The sequence below is a fragment of the Myxine glutinosa genome, chromosome 1, assembly GCF_964187855.1.
Source record: "Myxine glutinosa chromosome 1, kmMyxGlut1.1, whole genome shotgun sequence".
Classification (NCBI taxonomy): Eukaryota; Metazoa; Chordata; class Myxini; order Myxiniformes; family Myxinidae; genus Myxine; species Myxine glutinosa.
In genome coordinates, this window is record NC_136261.1 from 289,575,848 (window position 1) to 289,594,411 (window position 18,564).

Sequence of the window (18,564 nt, forward strand, 5' to 3'; positions counted from 1 at the left end):
GGCGGTTCTCCACTCACATTATGGAATCGCATAATAACTGATTATATATATATATATATATATATATATAAATATAATTGTATATATATATATATATATATATATACACAAAGAATTAAGTTAAGCACCCCCCCCGTTTTTTTACAACCTCGCACATTACAAGTTTGTTGTCGTCAAAACAGTGTAATATACCCATGTTATTGCTATATTTTCTGGAGAAGTGATATTATGGTCACATAAAAACATAACAATCATGCCGTTTTCAATATTTTATTCTGAATAATTTAAGGTGAAATTTTTTGGGAATTTTAGGCATATTTTCACCTCAATTTAAGTATGGAGCTATAGGTCCATCACGGACAGTGTGGATGACGTTTATGTTTTCTAACGTACAGTCATTGTTCTGAGAAGACCTCTAGCGATCTTTGCGTCAATAACGTGTGTAGGACCCACGTGATCGGATCACTGACTCAACCCTACGTCTCATAGACCCTGTAAGCCGTCGTATGCGTTGCTGTGGCAGGTTGTTCCATTCCCGATGTAATGCACGTTCGGGACATGTTGGGACGACAAATTGCGAAGATGGTCCCTCCAATAGCCAATCTGGATGAATTGGAACGTGCATTACATCGGGAATGGAACAACCTGCCACAGCAACGCATACGACGGCTTACAGGGTCTATGAGACGTAGGGTTGAGTCAGTGATCCGATCACGTGGGTCCTACACACGTTATTGACGCAAAGATCGCTAGAGGTCTTCTCAGAACAATGACTGTACGTTAGAAAACATAAACGTCATCCACACTGTCCGTGATGGACCTATAGCTCCATACTTAAATTGAGGTGAAAATATGCCTAAAATTCCCAAAAAATTTCACCTTAAATTATTCAGAATAAAATATTGAAAACGGCATGATTGTTATGTTTTTATGTGACCATAATATCACTTCTCCAGAAAATATAGCAATAACATGGGTATATTACACTGTTTTGACGACAACAAACTTGTAATGTGCGAGGTTGTAAAAAAACGGGGGGGGTGCTTAACTTAATTCTTTGTGTATATATATATATATATATATATATATATATATATATATATATATATATATATATATATAAATATATATATATATATATATATATATATATATATATATATATATTGTTGCGAATATGGAATTTGGCCTCCATATCCGCTTGTAAATATTCCCCTATTTCCCCAATACTCCCCAACTATCCCCAATCCCCCATTCCCTAGTCCCATTGTCTGTAAACAACAATCAGTAGAGCCGACCTTCCCCTTTTTCCCCCATTAAATGTCGTGCCCAGGTCCACCGCATCTCACGTAGACAACTTTCGGACATCTTGCTAGTTATTCTTAGTCTATGTCAGTTAAGGACTCCTTTCCATTAATTCTGACTCTTCGTTGCACCAGAATGTGATTATATGGCACCAGTAGTGAGTTTAGGACCTTTCCCATACCTCCTTCCATCTTCTTCCCCAAACAACAACAACAACAACAACTACAGCTACAACAACAACTACAACCACGGCGCGCGGGGGGGAGTGTGCGTCCTCCCACCAGCTCGGTTAGCCGCCATGACCATGCGCTCCACGGGGTTACCACGAAGGGGCTGGCTGTCAGCTCCTCGTCAAGGGCGGAGCCTGGTAAACCCCCCGCACGCACCCAATGAGAAGCAACGTGCCGATTCCACGAGGCGGAGCTAACGAGCCGAGGGCGTGTCACTCCCCGCCGGATATACGAAGCGACTCACCGGATGTGAGGTCAGATGCGCCCCCAGCTTGAAGAAGAGCAAGTGACTACCTCGAGCGCTGTGAGACCTCCCGCATCTCTGGACCGGACCGGGTCGATTCTGTCCCTGAGCCCAGGTGCACCTGGAGCCATCGATCCTGCCTTTCCTAGCCATCAATCCCCGTGTGAGTCAGCCTTTTGTCCCGTTTATCTGTCGTCTGTTGGGGTTAATATAAGATTGTGTCTAAGTGCTTGTCTTTCTATGCTGTACCTCTCGTCCCTGTAATCTGACCTTCCGAACGAATATAATCTCCTCCGGAGGTCTTGAGAACCGTATCCATGGTGTCGTGTCAATTTAATCCCAGCCGTGTGTCTTTTCCTTCATTGACCTAGCGTAGCGCGATTAGTCAACGTTCGGGTATAATCGGGTAACTTGTGCAGACGTGGTCATACCAAACCGCTCGGTAAATAACATCTAAGCCACGTCTGTAACAATATATATATATATATATATATATACAGTATATATATATACAGTATATATATATATACAGTATATATATATATATATATATATATATATATATATATATACAGTGAAACCTTGACTTACGAGTGCACCAACTTACGAGTTTTCCGAGATACGAGCCGTCGCTCGGGCGGTTTTTTGCTTTGAGATGCGAGCCGAGATCTGAGTTACGAGCTTACGCCACCCGCCACTAGGTGGCCCAACGAGCGTTCCGGTCACGTGGTTATCTTGCCGTGCAAGCATCTCTGCCGTATATCGCTGCTGCTTTGTTTTCGCATGTTGGTTATTTTGGAAAATTTCTTCGTTTTAACCATGGGTCCTAAGAAATTGAGTGCCAAGGGCAGTACTGAGAAGAATAAGAGGATGATGTGCTTGGATATAAAACACGCAATCGTCGAAAAACATGAGCGAGGTGTGCGTGTTGTCGACTTGGCGAGGCAGTACGATCGTAGCAGTACGATCGAAACATTTTGAAAAGGAGGAAGAAACAAACCTCGTTGGACAGGTTTTTATTGAAACGCCCTGCAAGTGAAAGCGAGGAAAGTGTGGCGAAAAAGGCAAAAGTCATCTCCTCCACCTCCGCCAGCATCTTCGTCTGATCTTCAAGGTAAATACACTGAATAAAACCAGTTTATTTCTTTACATTGTGGCGGACACGGAAGCTCACTGGTGTGGTGACATCATTCCGCGCACCGAGTGGGCGGCGTTCACGCCGAGGGGTAGGCGTGGCCTCAGGATATACACCGGGCGCGCAGCCCGGAGCGCGCCAGTGTTACAGTGAGCTCTTGAATAAAGACTCTTACAAATTACCGCGTTGTCCGCTTCCTCCTTGTTTACAAGCAGCGCGAGTAACGCCGCTTATTATGTACAGTATATACGAGGTCGTGCTTGTTTATACATTATTTGTTATTTATAAAGTACATTTTTCTTATTTAAAAACACGTAACAAAAAAAATTGGTGTGGTTTTTTGGGGGGCTGGAACGGATCAATAGCATTTCAATGCATTTTAATGGGGAAATTTAATTTGAGAAACGAGCAAATTGAGTTACGAGCTCGGTCACAGAACGAATTAAACTCGTAAGTCAAGGTTTCACTGTATATATATATATATATTGTTGCGGATTTGAGAATCCTGTAATTGTTGTAAATATCACCCTCTGTAAATAGTGTAATGATCCTTGTAAATACCTCCGTTAAGTGTAAAGGTCAAAGGTCGTCCCCTTAGTTAATCCATCGCATGCACGTAGAAAATCATATACCCTTCTAAATAGTTATTTCCTTATTATGTGTATTAGCTTAAGGCTCTGTTTCCCACTAGTTGACTCTGCATTGCACCAGATGACATAAGATAGTTCCCTTTTCAAGTTTCCCCCAATCGTCTCTTCAAAGTGCCAGTGCATTGGGCGGTTTTCTTCACCCCAAACTCCATTACGCATGCGGTCAGCTCGGAGAAGAAAGGCGTGTCTCCACCTCGTCATGAGAAGGAGGAGTGAGCCAGCCCCCGATCAACCACCCAAGGATGAGGGGTTTGGCCTGAGAGGGTGGAGAGAGAGCGTTCGAGGAGGTTCGCGAAAGTTCCATGGGCGTGGTTATAAAACCCGTCGCCCGGAGTCCATCGGAGCAGTCCACCGGAGCCCAGTTGAGTCCAGTCCAGTTAAGGAGGAGCTGTGAGTCCAGTTGGAGCAGATCACCGAGGAAGCCCCCACAGCAGATGAGTAAGGAATCCACTGCAGCTGAATCCACCGCAGCTGAACCAACCGCAGCTGAGTCCACGCAGCTGGGTGGAGTTGAGCTTTAACGGCGGTTCGACCCACGGCCGCGAAGCAACGCCGCCGTGCGAACGAAAGTTCGAAAGAACGAAAGAACGTGCGAAAGAACGAAAGAACGAACAATTGTTACGGACACGGCTGATTAAGATGTTATGATGGGCCGAGCGGAATGGCCGCCGTGTTCGCACAGTTTACCCGATTCCACCCGACGTTGACCAAATCGCGCTATGCTAAATCAATGAAGGAAAGGACACAACGGCTGGGATAAATGAAACGACACAAGGGGTACAGTTCTCAAGACCTCCGGAGGAGGATATAATTGGTGATGCAGAAAAGGGGTAGATTACAAGGCAAGAGGTAAAGCACAGAAAAGATGGGCACTTAGACACAGTCTTATCTTATCCCCGACAGACCACAGACAAACGGAACAAGACTGACTTACACAGGGATTGATGGCAGGGAAGGACAGGCAGTCGATAGCACAAGGTGCACCTTGGCTCAGGGACAGGATACAGCTCGGTCCAGTCCAGAGATGCGGGGAGGTATCGCAGCGCTCGGAGGTGGCGTCTTCTCTCTCCAAGCTGAGGGCGCATCTGACGTCACCTCCCTCTTCCTGCGCATGCTCAGCGGGGAGTGACACGCCCTCGGCTCGTTGGCTCCGCCCCAGATGGGAGCGGTCCGCCGCTTCTATTGGGTGCAGGGGGGTTACCGGGCTCCGCCCTTGATGAGGAGCTGACAGCGAGCCCCTACGTGGTAACCCCGTCGAGCACATGTTCGATGGCGGCTAACCAAGCCGGAGTGAGGACGCGCACTCCCCGCGCCGCCGCCGTTGTTGTTGCTGTTGTTGTTGTTGTTGCTGAACCGTGAGGAAAAGCTGCGGGGAGGTATTGGGAGGTCCTAAACTTCCTAACTGTGCCATACAATCACATTCTGGTGCAACGAAGAGTCAGAATTAATGGAAACGAGTCCTTAACTGACATAGACTAAGAATAACTAGCAAGATGTCCTATAGTTGTCTACGTGAGATGCGGTGGACCTGGATGCGACATTTAATGGGGGAAATAGGGGAAGGTCGGGTCTACAGAGTGTTGTTTACAGAAAATGGGACTAGGGAATGGGGGATTGGGGATAGTTGGGAAGTATGGAGGAAATAGGGGAATATTTACAAGCGGATATGGATGGAGGCCAATCTCATATCCGCAACATTATATATATATTGTTGTGGATATGAGAATGTTTTATTTATTTATTGTTGTGTAATGAATTGTGGTAAAATGTCACCCTCCTTCCTGCATTTGTTGTTGTATAAAGGTCAAAGGGCGTTCCCGTAGTTAATTCCATAAAGCATACACGAAGGACACCATATATCTTTGTTGACAGTTATTTCCTTATTATGTGTATTAGGGTAAGGCCTTGTCTTCCATTAACTTAATACTCCATTGCACTGAATTACATAAGATAGACCCCCTTTCAATTCCCTCAAAGCCTCCATTACCAACTGCATTCCCCTTTTTGCATCCTTTGCCGACTGAATTGGGCGGTTTGCTGGGCACCCGGGTAGCCCAGTGCCAGAGGGCACCAAGGGGTGACAGAGCCAGGAGGGGCCTTCCCCAGTTAGTTAGGTTGGGGTGAGGAGCGAGGTAAGTTCGGGTGGCAACTGCAGTGGTGGAGGTGTGCAGGTGGGTAGACCTGCTGGGAGAGCTACACGCCCCAGTCCTGAAATTGTGCAAGGGCACAGGGAGATGAATCGGGGGAGTGAGACCCCAAATTGAGAAGCACCACAGTTTGGTCAATGGGAATTGGTTTTTAGAACCCATAGTGTAAGTTGGCCAATGGATTGGCAGGGAAAGACGCCGGGTAGTGTAAAGTGTGTTAATGTCATTTAGAGGATAGTTAGGATTAAGAATCTCCTCGCACCATCTGTATCCACCGCACCAGGGATAACGTACCTCCACACCATGCCAGGTTGTTTTTATTATTTTTATGATGCAAATGTTTGGAATGTGAGACGCATCATGACATGGATGTGACATTGTGTTTATGTTCCATCTCTCCCTCCTTATGAGGATTGATGATGAATTGGGTGATGGCAAATTTTGGTTAGAGGGATTGTGGAGACGAATTTGGTAGAGGAAATATGGGGAAGACGTGACATTAGCGACGAATTTGGAAAGGTGTAGATTTTGTAAATATGGGGTAAGGGCAAGGGTAGAGTAGGTGACGGGGGGGGGGGGGGGGGGGGGGGGGTGACATACGGTAGGGACGAGCTTTCTCACTTCGCTCTCCGTACGCACTTCACCTTGCATTGCCTGTATTGATGTGTACCCTTGTGACCTTACCCCTCGCTCATCTGTCTTTTCCCCCCTTTGTCTCCCACATGAGGACCTGTGCGCCACTGGGCGCCGAGGGGAGCGTGCGTGAGTCCGCCATTGTGCGCCCAGAACTCCCAGAACCAGCTGTCTGCATCGATGCACCACCTAATGGACCACATGTCTGTGGCCGAGCACCACTTATGGACCCCATGGGTTGGGGCAAGGCCCCTCTGCTGGAACCGGCCACGATGGCCCAAGATCTTGCTTGCGGACCCGGTGAGGTGGCACCAAGCCCACAGGTGAACCACTCATAGTTGGCCCCTGTGGGCCACAAATAAAAATGGACACATTTTGTGCACTTTTATTTCCACCAAATAGGCAGCAAAACACAAGTTGACAACAACTGGAAGAAAGCAAATAGCCAGCAGAGGGAGCCGAAGAGCAAGAGACCACCAGCAGGGTTAGGGGTTGTTTGGTTATTTTTATTGAGAACTGTGGTGACTGTGCACCGATTGGTGCTTGAGGGTGCTTTGGTGCTTTCTGGTGCGTCGATGCAGGGCAGACTGTCTCCCCCCCCCCCAGAAAGAACAATCACAGGTCCTGGGTTGCGTTTTGTAAATAAAGTAACGTCATTGTAAATAATGCTCCCCACCGTCAATGCATAGTTTGAAGACAATTCCGCAATTCGGTTAGCTGTGGGCGTGAGTCTGTTAGGTAGGGTGCAATGGAGCAGCGGGACATATTTATTGGTGTTTTAAAACTGTCACACTCAGGGTCAGGTTAAAAGTAGAGGGAACTACACCTACGTGCCACACTAAGGTAAAAGTTATAGGCCCGGGACGTGCCTAAGGGGAGGAGGGTGCAGTGTTGTGGATATGAGAATGTTGTTTTTTTAAATTGTTGTGTAATGAATTGTGGTAAAATGTCACCCTCCTTCCTGCATTTGTTGTTGTATAAAGGTCAAAGGGCGTTCCCGTCGTCAATTCCATAAAGCATACACGAAGGACACCATATATCTTTGTTGACAGTTATTTCCTTATTATGTGTATTAGGGTAAGGCCTTGTCTTCCATTAACTTAATACTCCATTGCACTGAATTACATAAGATAGACCCCCTTTCAATTCCCTCAAAGCCTCCATTACCAACTGCATTCCCCTTTTTGCATCCTTTTCCGACTGAATTGGGCGGTTTGCTGCAATTGCCGCCATTGAACATGTGCTCGGGTCGGAGAAGAAAGGCGTGTCCCCACCTCGTCATAGAGGGGAGGAGTGAGTCAGCCCCACTCAACCAACCAAGAACAAGGGGTTGGACTTGGAGAGGGTGTGGAGAAAAACATCGAGGAGGTTCGCGAAGGTTCAAGGGCGTGGCATATATAACCCGTAGAAGACGCCCCCATCTCAGACGAGTCCTGGAAAAGCACGCGACGTCCCCACAGCGGCATGAGCAAACGATTGAGGCAGCAGATGAGTGAGGGAGCATAGATTGAGAAGTTCTGTGAAGGGAGGCACATGAGCAAGGAACACCAGTGGGGAGGATTGTTCATTCTGTTGGGCACGAACGTCCTGCGGGGAATGAGAATCGGCACGCCCTGCTCGCGATACCAACCAGCACTCTGAGAACAACCAGTGCGTGCACGCGAACATCGACGTGCCACGGTCTTCGGATCTCCCTGTCACCCATTCTGTGAACCAGAGTGCGAGGAGTCGGAGCTGTCACCTCCAGCCCTGCCGTTTGCACGAACCTGAACCTCCTCATCCCTCCAACGATTCCATCCTTCTTGTGTACGTGAGTTTGTTTTGTTTGTTCTGTCCCTGGGTTAATTAAGACTGCTATAGGTAAGCTAGGAATTTGCACTGTGTCCTTCTGGTCCGTCCCTCTTTCTATTTTATTTTCTTATCTTTCCTCCTCCTTGGTTTCTTTGATTGTGTAAATAGTAATAAATGATATTCGTATTTCCACTCTTTTGCTTTGGTGTTCTTCTTCTTCACATCCTTCGCTTTTGTCTTTTCCCCATTGAAAAGATGTGGCGTGATTTTGGCCAACGTTGCAGGATTCGGGTTAGTCGGGGTAACTGTTCGGGTGCGGCGGCCATCCGCTCGGCCAATCAACATCCTAGCCGCGTCCGTAACAATATATATATATATATATATATATATATATATATATATATATATATATATATATATATATAAATATGTATGTATGTATATATATGTATGTATATATATATATATATATATATATATATATATATATATATATATATATGTATATATATGTATATATATATATATATATATATATATATATATATATATATGTATATATATATATATATATATATATAATTATATATATATATAATTATATATATATATAATTATATATATATATATATATATATATATATATATATATATATATATATATATATATATATATATATATATATATATATATATATATATATATATATATACATACATACATACTAGCTTGGCTCGGCTCGCTGTGCTCGCCTCATCAAGCGTCGTTACTGAAGAACGGGCTTATTTTAGCTGAGGATAATGACTGCACCTGAGTTGCTGTGTGATTTACACCAATCATAAAACAAACAATTATTTTGCCCAAATGTATTTGTTGTTTGTGATATTACATTTTGATAGGCAATTTAGGTTGAAGATTTAGATTCTTTTTTCAAGAAAGAACCCCTCAGCACATACATAGGGGGAGGGGCAGGTGCAGACTGGAAGTTTGGGACGATTACACCTCACTACCACGTAATTCAAAACACCTCACCACCAAGTAATTTAAAACACTCCACAGCCATAAAACACATAATAAAAACACCTCACAGCCATAAAACACGTAACAAAAACACCTCAGAGCCATAGAACACGTAACAAAAACACCTCAGAGCCATAGAACACGTAATAAAAACACCTCACAGCCATCAAACACATAATAAAAACACATCACCAACACGAAATTAAACACACCTCACAGCCGTTGAACATGTAATGAAAACACCTCACAGCCATAAAACACGTAATAAAAACACCTCACAGCCATAAAACACGTAATAAAAACACCTCACAGCCATAAAACACGTAATAAAAACACCTCACAGCCATAAAACACGTAATAAAAACACCTCACAGCCATAAAACACGTAATAAAAACACCTCACAGCCATAAAACACGTAATAAAAACACCTCACAGCCATCAAACACATCATAAAAACACCTCACAGCCATAAAACACGTAATAAAAACACCTCACAGCCATAAAACACGAAATAAAAACACTTCACAGCCATAAAACACGTAATAAAAACACCTCACAGCCATAAAACACGTAATAAAAACACCTCACAGCCATAAAACATGTAATAAAAACACCTCACAGCCATAAAACATGTAATAAAAACACCTCACCACCACAAAATTAAAAACCACACAGCCATAAAACACATAATAAAATCACCTCACAGCCACAAAATTAAAAACACCTCACAGCCATAAAACACGTAATAAAAACACCTCACCACCATGAAATAAAAAACACCTCACAGCCATAAAACACATAATAAAAACCTCACCACCACGTGATTTAAAAACACCTCACCACCACGTCATTTAAAAACAGCTCACCACCACATAATTCAAAATACCTCACAACCACGTGATTCAAAACCACCACAACGTTATTAAAAACACTTCACAATCACGGAAACAAAAGTTTGAGGGAGTCGTTAAGTGACAACACAGACACTGCCCAGATGTGTAGATATACAGATAAATGACTGTACCCGAGTTGCCATTTTGTCATGGTTTAAACCAATCACCATTCAAACAATTATTTTGCACAAATGTATTTGTAATATACGTGATATCACATTTTATAAACAATGAAAGTTGAAAAAAAAAATTTCCCAAAAAATAAAAAATAAATTTTTTTTCAAAAAAAAGAACTACCCTTAGGACATACCGACGGGAGAGATATGTGCATACCAGAAGTTTGGTACGATTTCACAAAAGTTTGAGAAAGTAGTTCAGTGACAACACAACACAACACAGGACAGACGCTGCACACATATATATATATATATATATATATATATCCTCAGTGAGCTTCTATATATATATATATACACAAAGAATTAAGTTAAGCACCCCCCCCGTTTTTTTACAACCTCGCACATTACAAGTTTGTTGTCGTCAAAACAGTGTAATATACCCATGATATTGCTATATTTTCTGGAGAAGTGATATTATGGTCACATAAAAACATAACAATCATGCCGTTTTCAATATTTTATTCTGAATAATTTAAGGTGAAATTTTTTGGGAATTTTAGGCATATTTTCACCTCAATTTAAGTATGGAGCTATAGGTCCATCACGGACAGTGTGGATGACGTTTATGTTTTCTAACGTACAGTCATTGTTCTGAGAAGACCTCTAGCGATCTTTGCGTCAATAACGTGTGTAGGACCCACGTGATCGGATCACTGACTCAACCCTACGTCTCATAGACCCTGTAAGCCGTCGTATGCGTTGCTGTGGCAGGTTGTTCCATTCCCGATGTAATGCACGTTCCAATTCATCCAGATTGGCTATTGGAGGGACCAACTTCGCAATTTGTCGTCCCAACATGTCCCAAACGTGCTCGAGGGGGTTCAGGTCAGGACTGTACGCAGGCCAGGGGATGGTTGTCACAGCACCTTGCTCCAGCAAGGCTCGGACGCGTCTCGCACGGTGAGGCCTGGCATTGTCATCCATGAAGATGGGTCTGCTGGCGAGGGTGTGGTCATCGAAGTGCGGGATTACGGTGGTATTCAGGATTTCCTCGGCATATCGCTCTCCGTTGAGGTTACCTCGCACAGTTATCAGGTCCAACTTACAGTCATGGGAGAAGCATCCCCAGACCATAATCGAGCCACCACCAAAGGGTACCGTTGGTTGAATGTTTTTAGGTGCATACGCGGTGTTTTTGTGGCGCCACACCCGAACACGCCCATCTGTCACGTACAGCAAGAACCGGCTTTCATCCGACCAATGAACTCGCCTCCAAGACCGGATGTTCCATCCACGTCGCACTAGGCACCATGCCAAACGCTCCCTCTGATGTCGTTCGAGTAGCCTTGGACGCTTGATCACTCGTCTTGACCTTAAACCGGCCGATTTCAGGCGGTTCCTCACGGTACGGTGACATAGCCTTCTGTTGGGCAGCCAGTTGTCCTTCAGGAAATGGCTCGAGGCGAAGGGATATCGTCGCACCAGTCTCAAAAGCGCTCTATCTTGGCGGACTGTTGTCACGCGAGGTCTTCCAGACCTTGGGCGGTCCTTCACCGCATCCGTTTCCTGGTGTTTCTGCACCAACCGACTGATCACCGAATGGTGGTAACCAAACGTTCGAGCTACAGCTTTTCTGGACATTCCGGACTCGATCATGCCTATTATCCGCCATCGTTCTCCGTCCGACAACCGTCTACGAGCCACCATTACGAGAAAATGACCATGTAACCCCCACACGAGCTCAGGCGTGACTTGCAATAACCCGTGATGATAGTGCATTTACAGAAAATCACGACCACGTGGATGATAACACGTGCTGCACGAGCAATGGGCGTCACAGATGAGTGCACTCATCTGCATTTCATCAATGGATAAGTGCTAATGTCATACCAATCATTATTTGATCTCACATACCTTAGAATATATGCCAATGTATACATATACACAAATAATATATATTAGGGGGTGCTTACCTTAATTCGTTGTGTAGGGGTGCTTCACTTAATTCTTTGTGTAGGTTTGCCCCCCATAGTTAGTCACAATACAACATGTAGCCCATTAGAATTAGTTATGTCATAGTATGTGTAAGAGTAGGCCATTTCACTAGTAACATCTGCGTTGTGTAAATAAATAATAAGCTTAGGTCCTTTCATTTTGCAGCCGCCCTTCAATTCCATCTATGGGCAAACTCGATCCCACGCCCCATTCGGCTAATCCACCTCGTTTGTTACGCTTTGGCCGCCAGCAGCGTTAGCTGCCCGTTGCTCGCTCAAACTAGTCGGGTAACCACGAGGTAGGCCTGAAAAGGGGGAGGAGCGCGAGGTCGGGGTGTGGCCGCGTCAAGCAGCACGTCAGAGGCGGTGACGGTAAGGGCAGCAGCCAACCAGGGCTGAGAGGGCATGGCTTGAGAGGGCGTGGTAAGGGCGCATCTAGCAAGTGCTGGAAGGTTCGCTGAGTAAGGCTATATAAGCTTATGATCAACATCCTAGCCGCGTCCGTAACAATATATATATATATATATATATATATATATATATATATATATATATATATATATATGTATGTATATATATGTATGTATGTATGTATGTATGTCAAATCTTTGACATACGATATATGGCTTAATATGACAGATACTCGATAAACTTTTTCGCCACTGTATTGGATATTAAAAATAAAATAATTTCTGTGAAAACTTGAATTTTGCACTTATTGACCTTTGACCTTAAATAATGACCTAATTAGGCAATTTTGGGAAACACAAACAAGATATTCATATTCAGCACGAAAATCCCTTTAAGAAAAACCTATTTGTTTGCTTTTCCTCAAAAATGCCTCATGCAGCTTAAATGAGCACATTTTTGAATTTCTTGCCTAGACTAGAGAGAGAGAGTTAGGAAAGCCCGACTGGAGTTTGCCACAACACACCTGAACAAGCCAAAATCCTTCTGGGGGAATGTCCTGTTCCCAGATGACAGATGAAACCAAATTAGAGCTTTTTGTAAAGCACATCATCCCTATGTTTACAGAAAACAAAATGAAGCCTTCAAAGAAAAGAACACCTTCCCCACAGTGAAATATGGAGGAGGGTCCAGTGATGTTTTGGGGTTGCTTTGCTGCCTCTGATATTGGCTGCCTTGAATGTGAGCATGGCATCATAAAATTAGGAGATGACCAAGGTATTTTGGAGCGCAATGTTCAACCACGTGTCAGAAAGCTGGGTCTCCGTTGAAGGTCATGGGTCTTGCAGCAGGACAATGACACCAAACACACTTCAAAAAGCACCCAGGAATGGTTCAAGACAAAACGTTGGACTGTCCTGAAGTGGCCAGCAATGAGTCCAGATCTAAATCTCATTGAACATGTGTGGGGAGATCTGAAAACAGCAGTTTGGAGAAGGCACCCTTCAAATCTGGGAGAAATGGAACAGTTTGCACAAGAAGAGTGGGTCAAACTGCCAGTAGAGAGGTGTAGGAAGCTCATTCATGGCTATAGGAAGCACTTGACTGCAGTTATTTTGTCGAAAGTCCGTGCTACCAAATATTAAGTCGAGGGTGTCAATAATTTTGTCAATGCAATTTCTTTTTATTTTCTGATGTAAAAGGGTATATCAAGTTCTGAATCAAAAACAAAGGTTCTGTAATATTAACAGTGAAATAAAGAACTGTGGAGACCAAATACTTTTGTCAATTTCAACATATTGTTGCGGTTTTGAGAACCCACACTTGTAAATATGACATCATTAAAAGGTTAAAGGTTGCACCCCATAGATAGGCCACAAGCAACACGTAGGTCATTATAGAACTTCAGTTATTTCATTAGTATGTGTTTAGATAAGGCCGTGTTTCCAATAGTTGAATCTGCGTTGTGTCAATCAAATAAGGAGTAGGTCCCCATTCCATTCATTTTGCCAGCCTCCCTCTCCAAGCGACGCCATTACGTGCCCTCCAGTCTTCCCCATGGCCCTCCCAAACTGTTACGCGCCTCGGCCAGCAGCCGCAGCCTTAGCTGCCCGTGAGCTTGCTCAACACCGCCATAAGCCATGAGGTGAGGCCCGAGAAAGGGGGCGGAGCGCCAGAAAGGTGTGGCCACGTTAACCCACTATCAGGGCATGGCCGGTAAGCGATGACCAGCCAACCAGGGCTGAGGTAGGATCGCCTGATAGGCGTGGCTTTTGGGCTTGCTGAGCGATCACTGCTTGAATTATAAAAGCGCGAACGCAAAGCCCTTTCAGAGGACTTATGCAGCGGTGCTCATTAAATGGGACTAATGCGCTTGATTGGTTGTGAGAGGACTTGGAGGACTTATACGGCAGCGCTCGTGAAAGAGGACTGCGACTGCGTGAAGAGGACTGTCCAGAGCTTGTTGGAAGCGCGCTTGTGAAAGGACTCTTGTTGGAACCTTGTACTAAAGCAGAACATTGGAGAGAGGGGGCGTTTGGCACAAGCATGCACTTATTACATATGCCGCTAGGACACCAGCCATCCCCCCGTTATACAATTGTCCGTTCGCGTTCCACTATACGCCGAGCTGCCTGCCGGGTTTCGTCCCTGGACCGGAGCCGGGCTGGAGCCTGGACGCGCTGGTGACCATCAACCATCTACAATCCCCGTGTGAGTGTGTATGTGAGACGGGCCCGTTTGTCCGGGGGTATTAAGAAAAAGACTGTTTAAGGCTGCCCTATGTTCTTCTTCTTCCTATCCTGTACATTTCTTTCGTTTCCTCTTCTCCTCCTTGTACATTGGTAATAAATTGCTTGTTCTTCCTATTTTCTGGGTTTCCTCTCCATCCGATCGCATCAGTCTTTTCTCCATTGGGTAAACGTGGTACGATCGGAACCGCCATAATCGGGTTTAGTCCTTGATAACGGCCCGGATCCCGGCTCGCTTCGCTCGGCGTGTCCACCAACGCCGTGGTTCGGCGGGAGTTATTTTTCTGCTTCACGGTCGGTGTTAGTAATTAGGTATTAGGACTAAGTTGACCAATAACCCTACCTAATACCGACCGGAAGGAGCGTATAACTTCCAGGACTCGTGTCGGCCAGATAAAAGGACAAGGGGATTAACCCCCCCTGATAAGGGGAGAGCCGACGTCCGAGATCCGTAACAATATATTTAGAGAAAGTTATTTGAAACTTGGTGTTGTTGAAACAGAGTTTCAAGAAAGAGTACAGAGAGTTATTTGAAAAAAAGTGCAAGGGTGCAAATATTTTTGGCCATGACTGTACGTAGGTAATATGCTGGCAAAAGTTCAGTCCAATAACTGTCAAGATCCATCTGACAACCCTTTGCAGGCAAAATTAATCTAATATGCTTACAAAATCAAACAGGATGGTACAGAGGTTGCACACCCCACCGCTGAGCTATCTCGTATGAGTTTGATTCTCAGCTCGACTATAACTGTTGGATTGTTACTTCGCAGGCATGGCATTGCGTCACAAAGAGTGCTGCTGTTCAGCTGGACGTTCAACTGGGAACCCAGCTGCTAGCATTAGCTGGTGGACGCAGAAACTCTCAAGGTGTTTTCATGAAGAGAACCACGTCATTGCCACCACCTTGGGCCAAATGACAAATTCATGCCCGACTGCTGGCAACGCAACCAGAATAATCGCTGGCCAAGAGACTGCTTTGGCAGCACTCATGCTCTGTTCCCTCAATGGGATAAACCAACCGACAAGGCCTCCAAAGTCTCATACTATTTGAGCAATCTAAAGTTTTTGTACACTTGTTGAGAAGAGCAAAACAGAGGACAAGAGGATTCTCAATTGACACAAGAAGGCAACTGGTAATGGGAAGACAATGATCATTATACACAAACATCAACTGACAGAAGAACGGGCTACAAAGAAATGAGTTAGCAAGAGTAACTAGAACGACACTTGGTATACAGCATACCTCCACCAGGCTGAACATTTTACGGTTTGTATCACACTAAAAGGTCAGACCTGGATCCGACATGAAACAAAATGTAATCGGCTTGTTCTTGTCACTTATGCAATTCCAAGCAAAGCATTTACTTGGTTTTTGTACCAAGAATGGACAGCAGCAAAAGACAGAGCCACCATTCACTGTGCATGCACACACACATGCCATGCCTATGCTCACCGCTGGCTGAGCGATTCAATGTGCGCCCGTTCTCGGACCCGTTCAACGTGTTGCTCTGCCACATGGATCTCACGGTCACTCGAGAGCTCCTGAATCAGATCACGGGCATTCCGCATCTGCTCCTCAAGCTGGGTATGTAAAGCTTGTACCTGCAAGAGACATCCACAAAGTCAAAAACATCACAACAAATCAGATATAATTTTCAACACCACATGGGCTTCATGTTGGCGAATCGAACCGCGTGTGCCTATTCTGCAGTACTGTGACACAGATTGACTTAAGAGTCGCAAAATCGAAGATTCACAAGTATATTCGTTTCCTGGGTATGATTGTCGGTCACCTACAGGTCGCAATTCTAAACCGATCTTCATGAAGCTTAACCAACTGATCGAGCGATTCAAAACCTGAAAACCTATTTTCAATAGATCAAAGGTCAAGGTCAAAAAGTCAATTTCCATCAGTCTTCTTCTCTTCTTCATCTTCTTCTCCTCCTCTTCCCTTTATAAGGGGTGAGGTCCAGTGTTACCAAGCTCATGCCCTGCCTTGACTACGATACAGCTCCACTCCCCTCTGTCCTCAGCCAACTCTCCACTCTTCAACCACCCCCACCTTTCTTATATCCCTCTTCACACAATCCTCCCATCTCAACCTAGGTCTACCTCTTTTCCTCCTACCTTACCCCTTCACCCTATCCGCTCTTTCCCATTCTCTCTTCCCCAATCTGCACCAAGTATCCAGCCCAACACCAACAGCAGGGTCGAGAAGGGAGAAACACCAACGACAACTGGAACATAACTTTTAGACCCCCTTTAGACCTTTTAGAAGCTTTGGACCTCGAAGACCAAAAAGACCATTTGAGATCACTTGATCCTCAAAAAACCCCTTTTGACCGAACCACTTTTGGAACATGCTGTTTTAATCAGGCTCCATCAGTATCGATATAAATGGGAGGGCTCATACCAGTATATAGGTATCAAAAAATATATATACAATATATATATATATATATATATATATATATATATATATATATATATATATATATATATATATATTGTTGCGGATATGAGGATTGTATTTTTTTTATTGTGTTGTATTGTAGTAAATTGTTGTGAATTATTGCTCAAGTCTGGACCCTCCTGCCTCCAGTGTTGTATAAAGGTCAAAGGGCGTTCCCGTAGTTAATTCCATAAAGCATACACGTTAGCCAATCATAGATTTCCCCCTGGTTGATAGTTAGATCTTTATTATTAGGGTAAGGCCTTGTCTTCCATTAAGATGACACTCCATTGCACCAAGTGAAATAGAGTAGATTCCTTTCATTCTCCATTCCCACTCCCAAAACTTTCATTGCCTTTCATCATTGCCAAGCCTCGATTGCCAGTTACATCCCCTCCAAAACCACCATTGAACATGTGCTCGGGTCGGGGAAGAAAGGCGTGCCCGCCCGTCGTCATCAAGGGCGGAGCCAGAGGGTCGCGCGACCAACCAGGGCCGAGGTGAGCACACCGATGGGCGTGTCCTGAAGGCCGGCGGCTTGATCGCCGGAGGCGCTATAAAAGCGCACGCGCAAGGACGTTGTAGAGTGGAGTAGTTGCTGAGTTGTGTAAAAAGATCATCCAGAGAGAACCAACTGTAAGAGAACCAACTGCGAGAGTACCTTGAGATCACCCAAGGAAGCTTTGTACACAGCAACGGCTGATCAAGTGGGCCGATGTTTGTTCCTGAGCTGGTGCCTCTCCGAGCAGAGTCCGAGGCTGGCATGTGAGCAAAAGAACATAGAGAACATTAAGGAGGTCATCATCCAGGGAAGCACAAAGCCTGTTGTAGTCCTGGCAAAGCACGCGACGTCCACAGCAGCAGCAGCCACAGCAGCAACACCACTCAACAGCCGCTTGGGGCCTGGACGGCGGTTTTGAGCAGGGCCGCGAAGGAACGGCGGCTGCTAAACGCGCCGATCGTGCTGCAGGACCCCCTTGGACCTTCCTCTCCCTCCAGCCATCCACCTCCTGCCTGTCCATCCTTTTTGGTGTACGTGAGTTTGTTCTGTTTGTTTTGTCCCTGGGTATTTAATTAAGCTCGTATAAGCTAGCGTTGCACTGTGTCTCTAAAATCTTCTGTAAATTATTTTCTTATCTTTCCTTCTCCTTGGTTTTTTTGAGCCTGTAAATAGCAAATAAATTATATTCGTATTTCCAACCTTTTTGTCTGCTTCTTCTTCACATCCGTGTCGCCTTAGTCTTTTCCCTATTGAATATCTGTGGCGCGATCCGGCCAACGTTCGGGAATCG

General features: G+C 44.8%; 1 protein-coding gene across 2 annotated transcripts in view; it reads right to left on the bottom strand.

Annotated features, from left to right (window-relative positions):
- Positions 1-18,564, bottom strand: part of CCDC77 (coiled-coil domain containing 77) — a 104,123-nt gene that overhangs the window by 45,292 nt on the left and 40,267 nt on the right. For both annotated transcript variants that reach the window (XM_068134293.2, XM_068134302.2), the window contains one exon: positions 16,274-16,422. In XM_068134293.2, the coding sequence (XP_067990394.1) occupies positions 16,274-16,422 (149 nt within the window). The remainder of the gene's footprint in view (positions 1-16,273; positions 16,423-18,564) is intronic.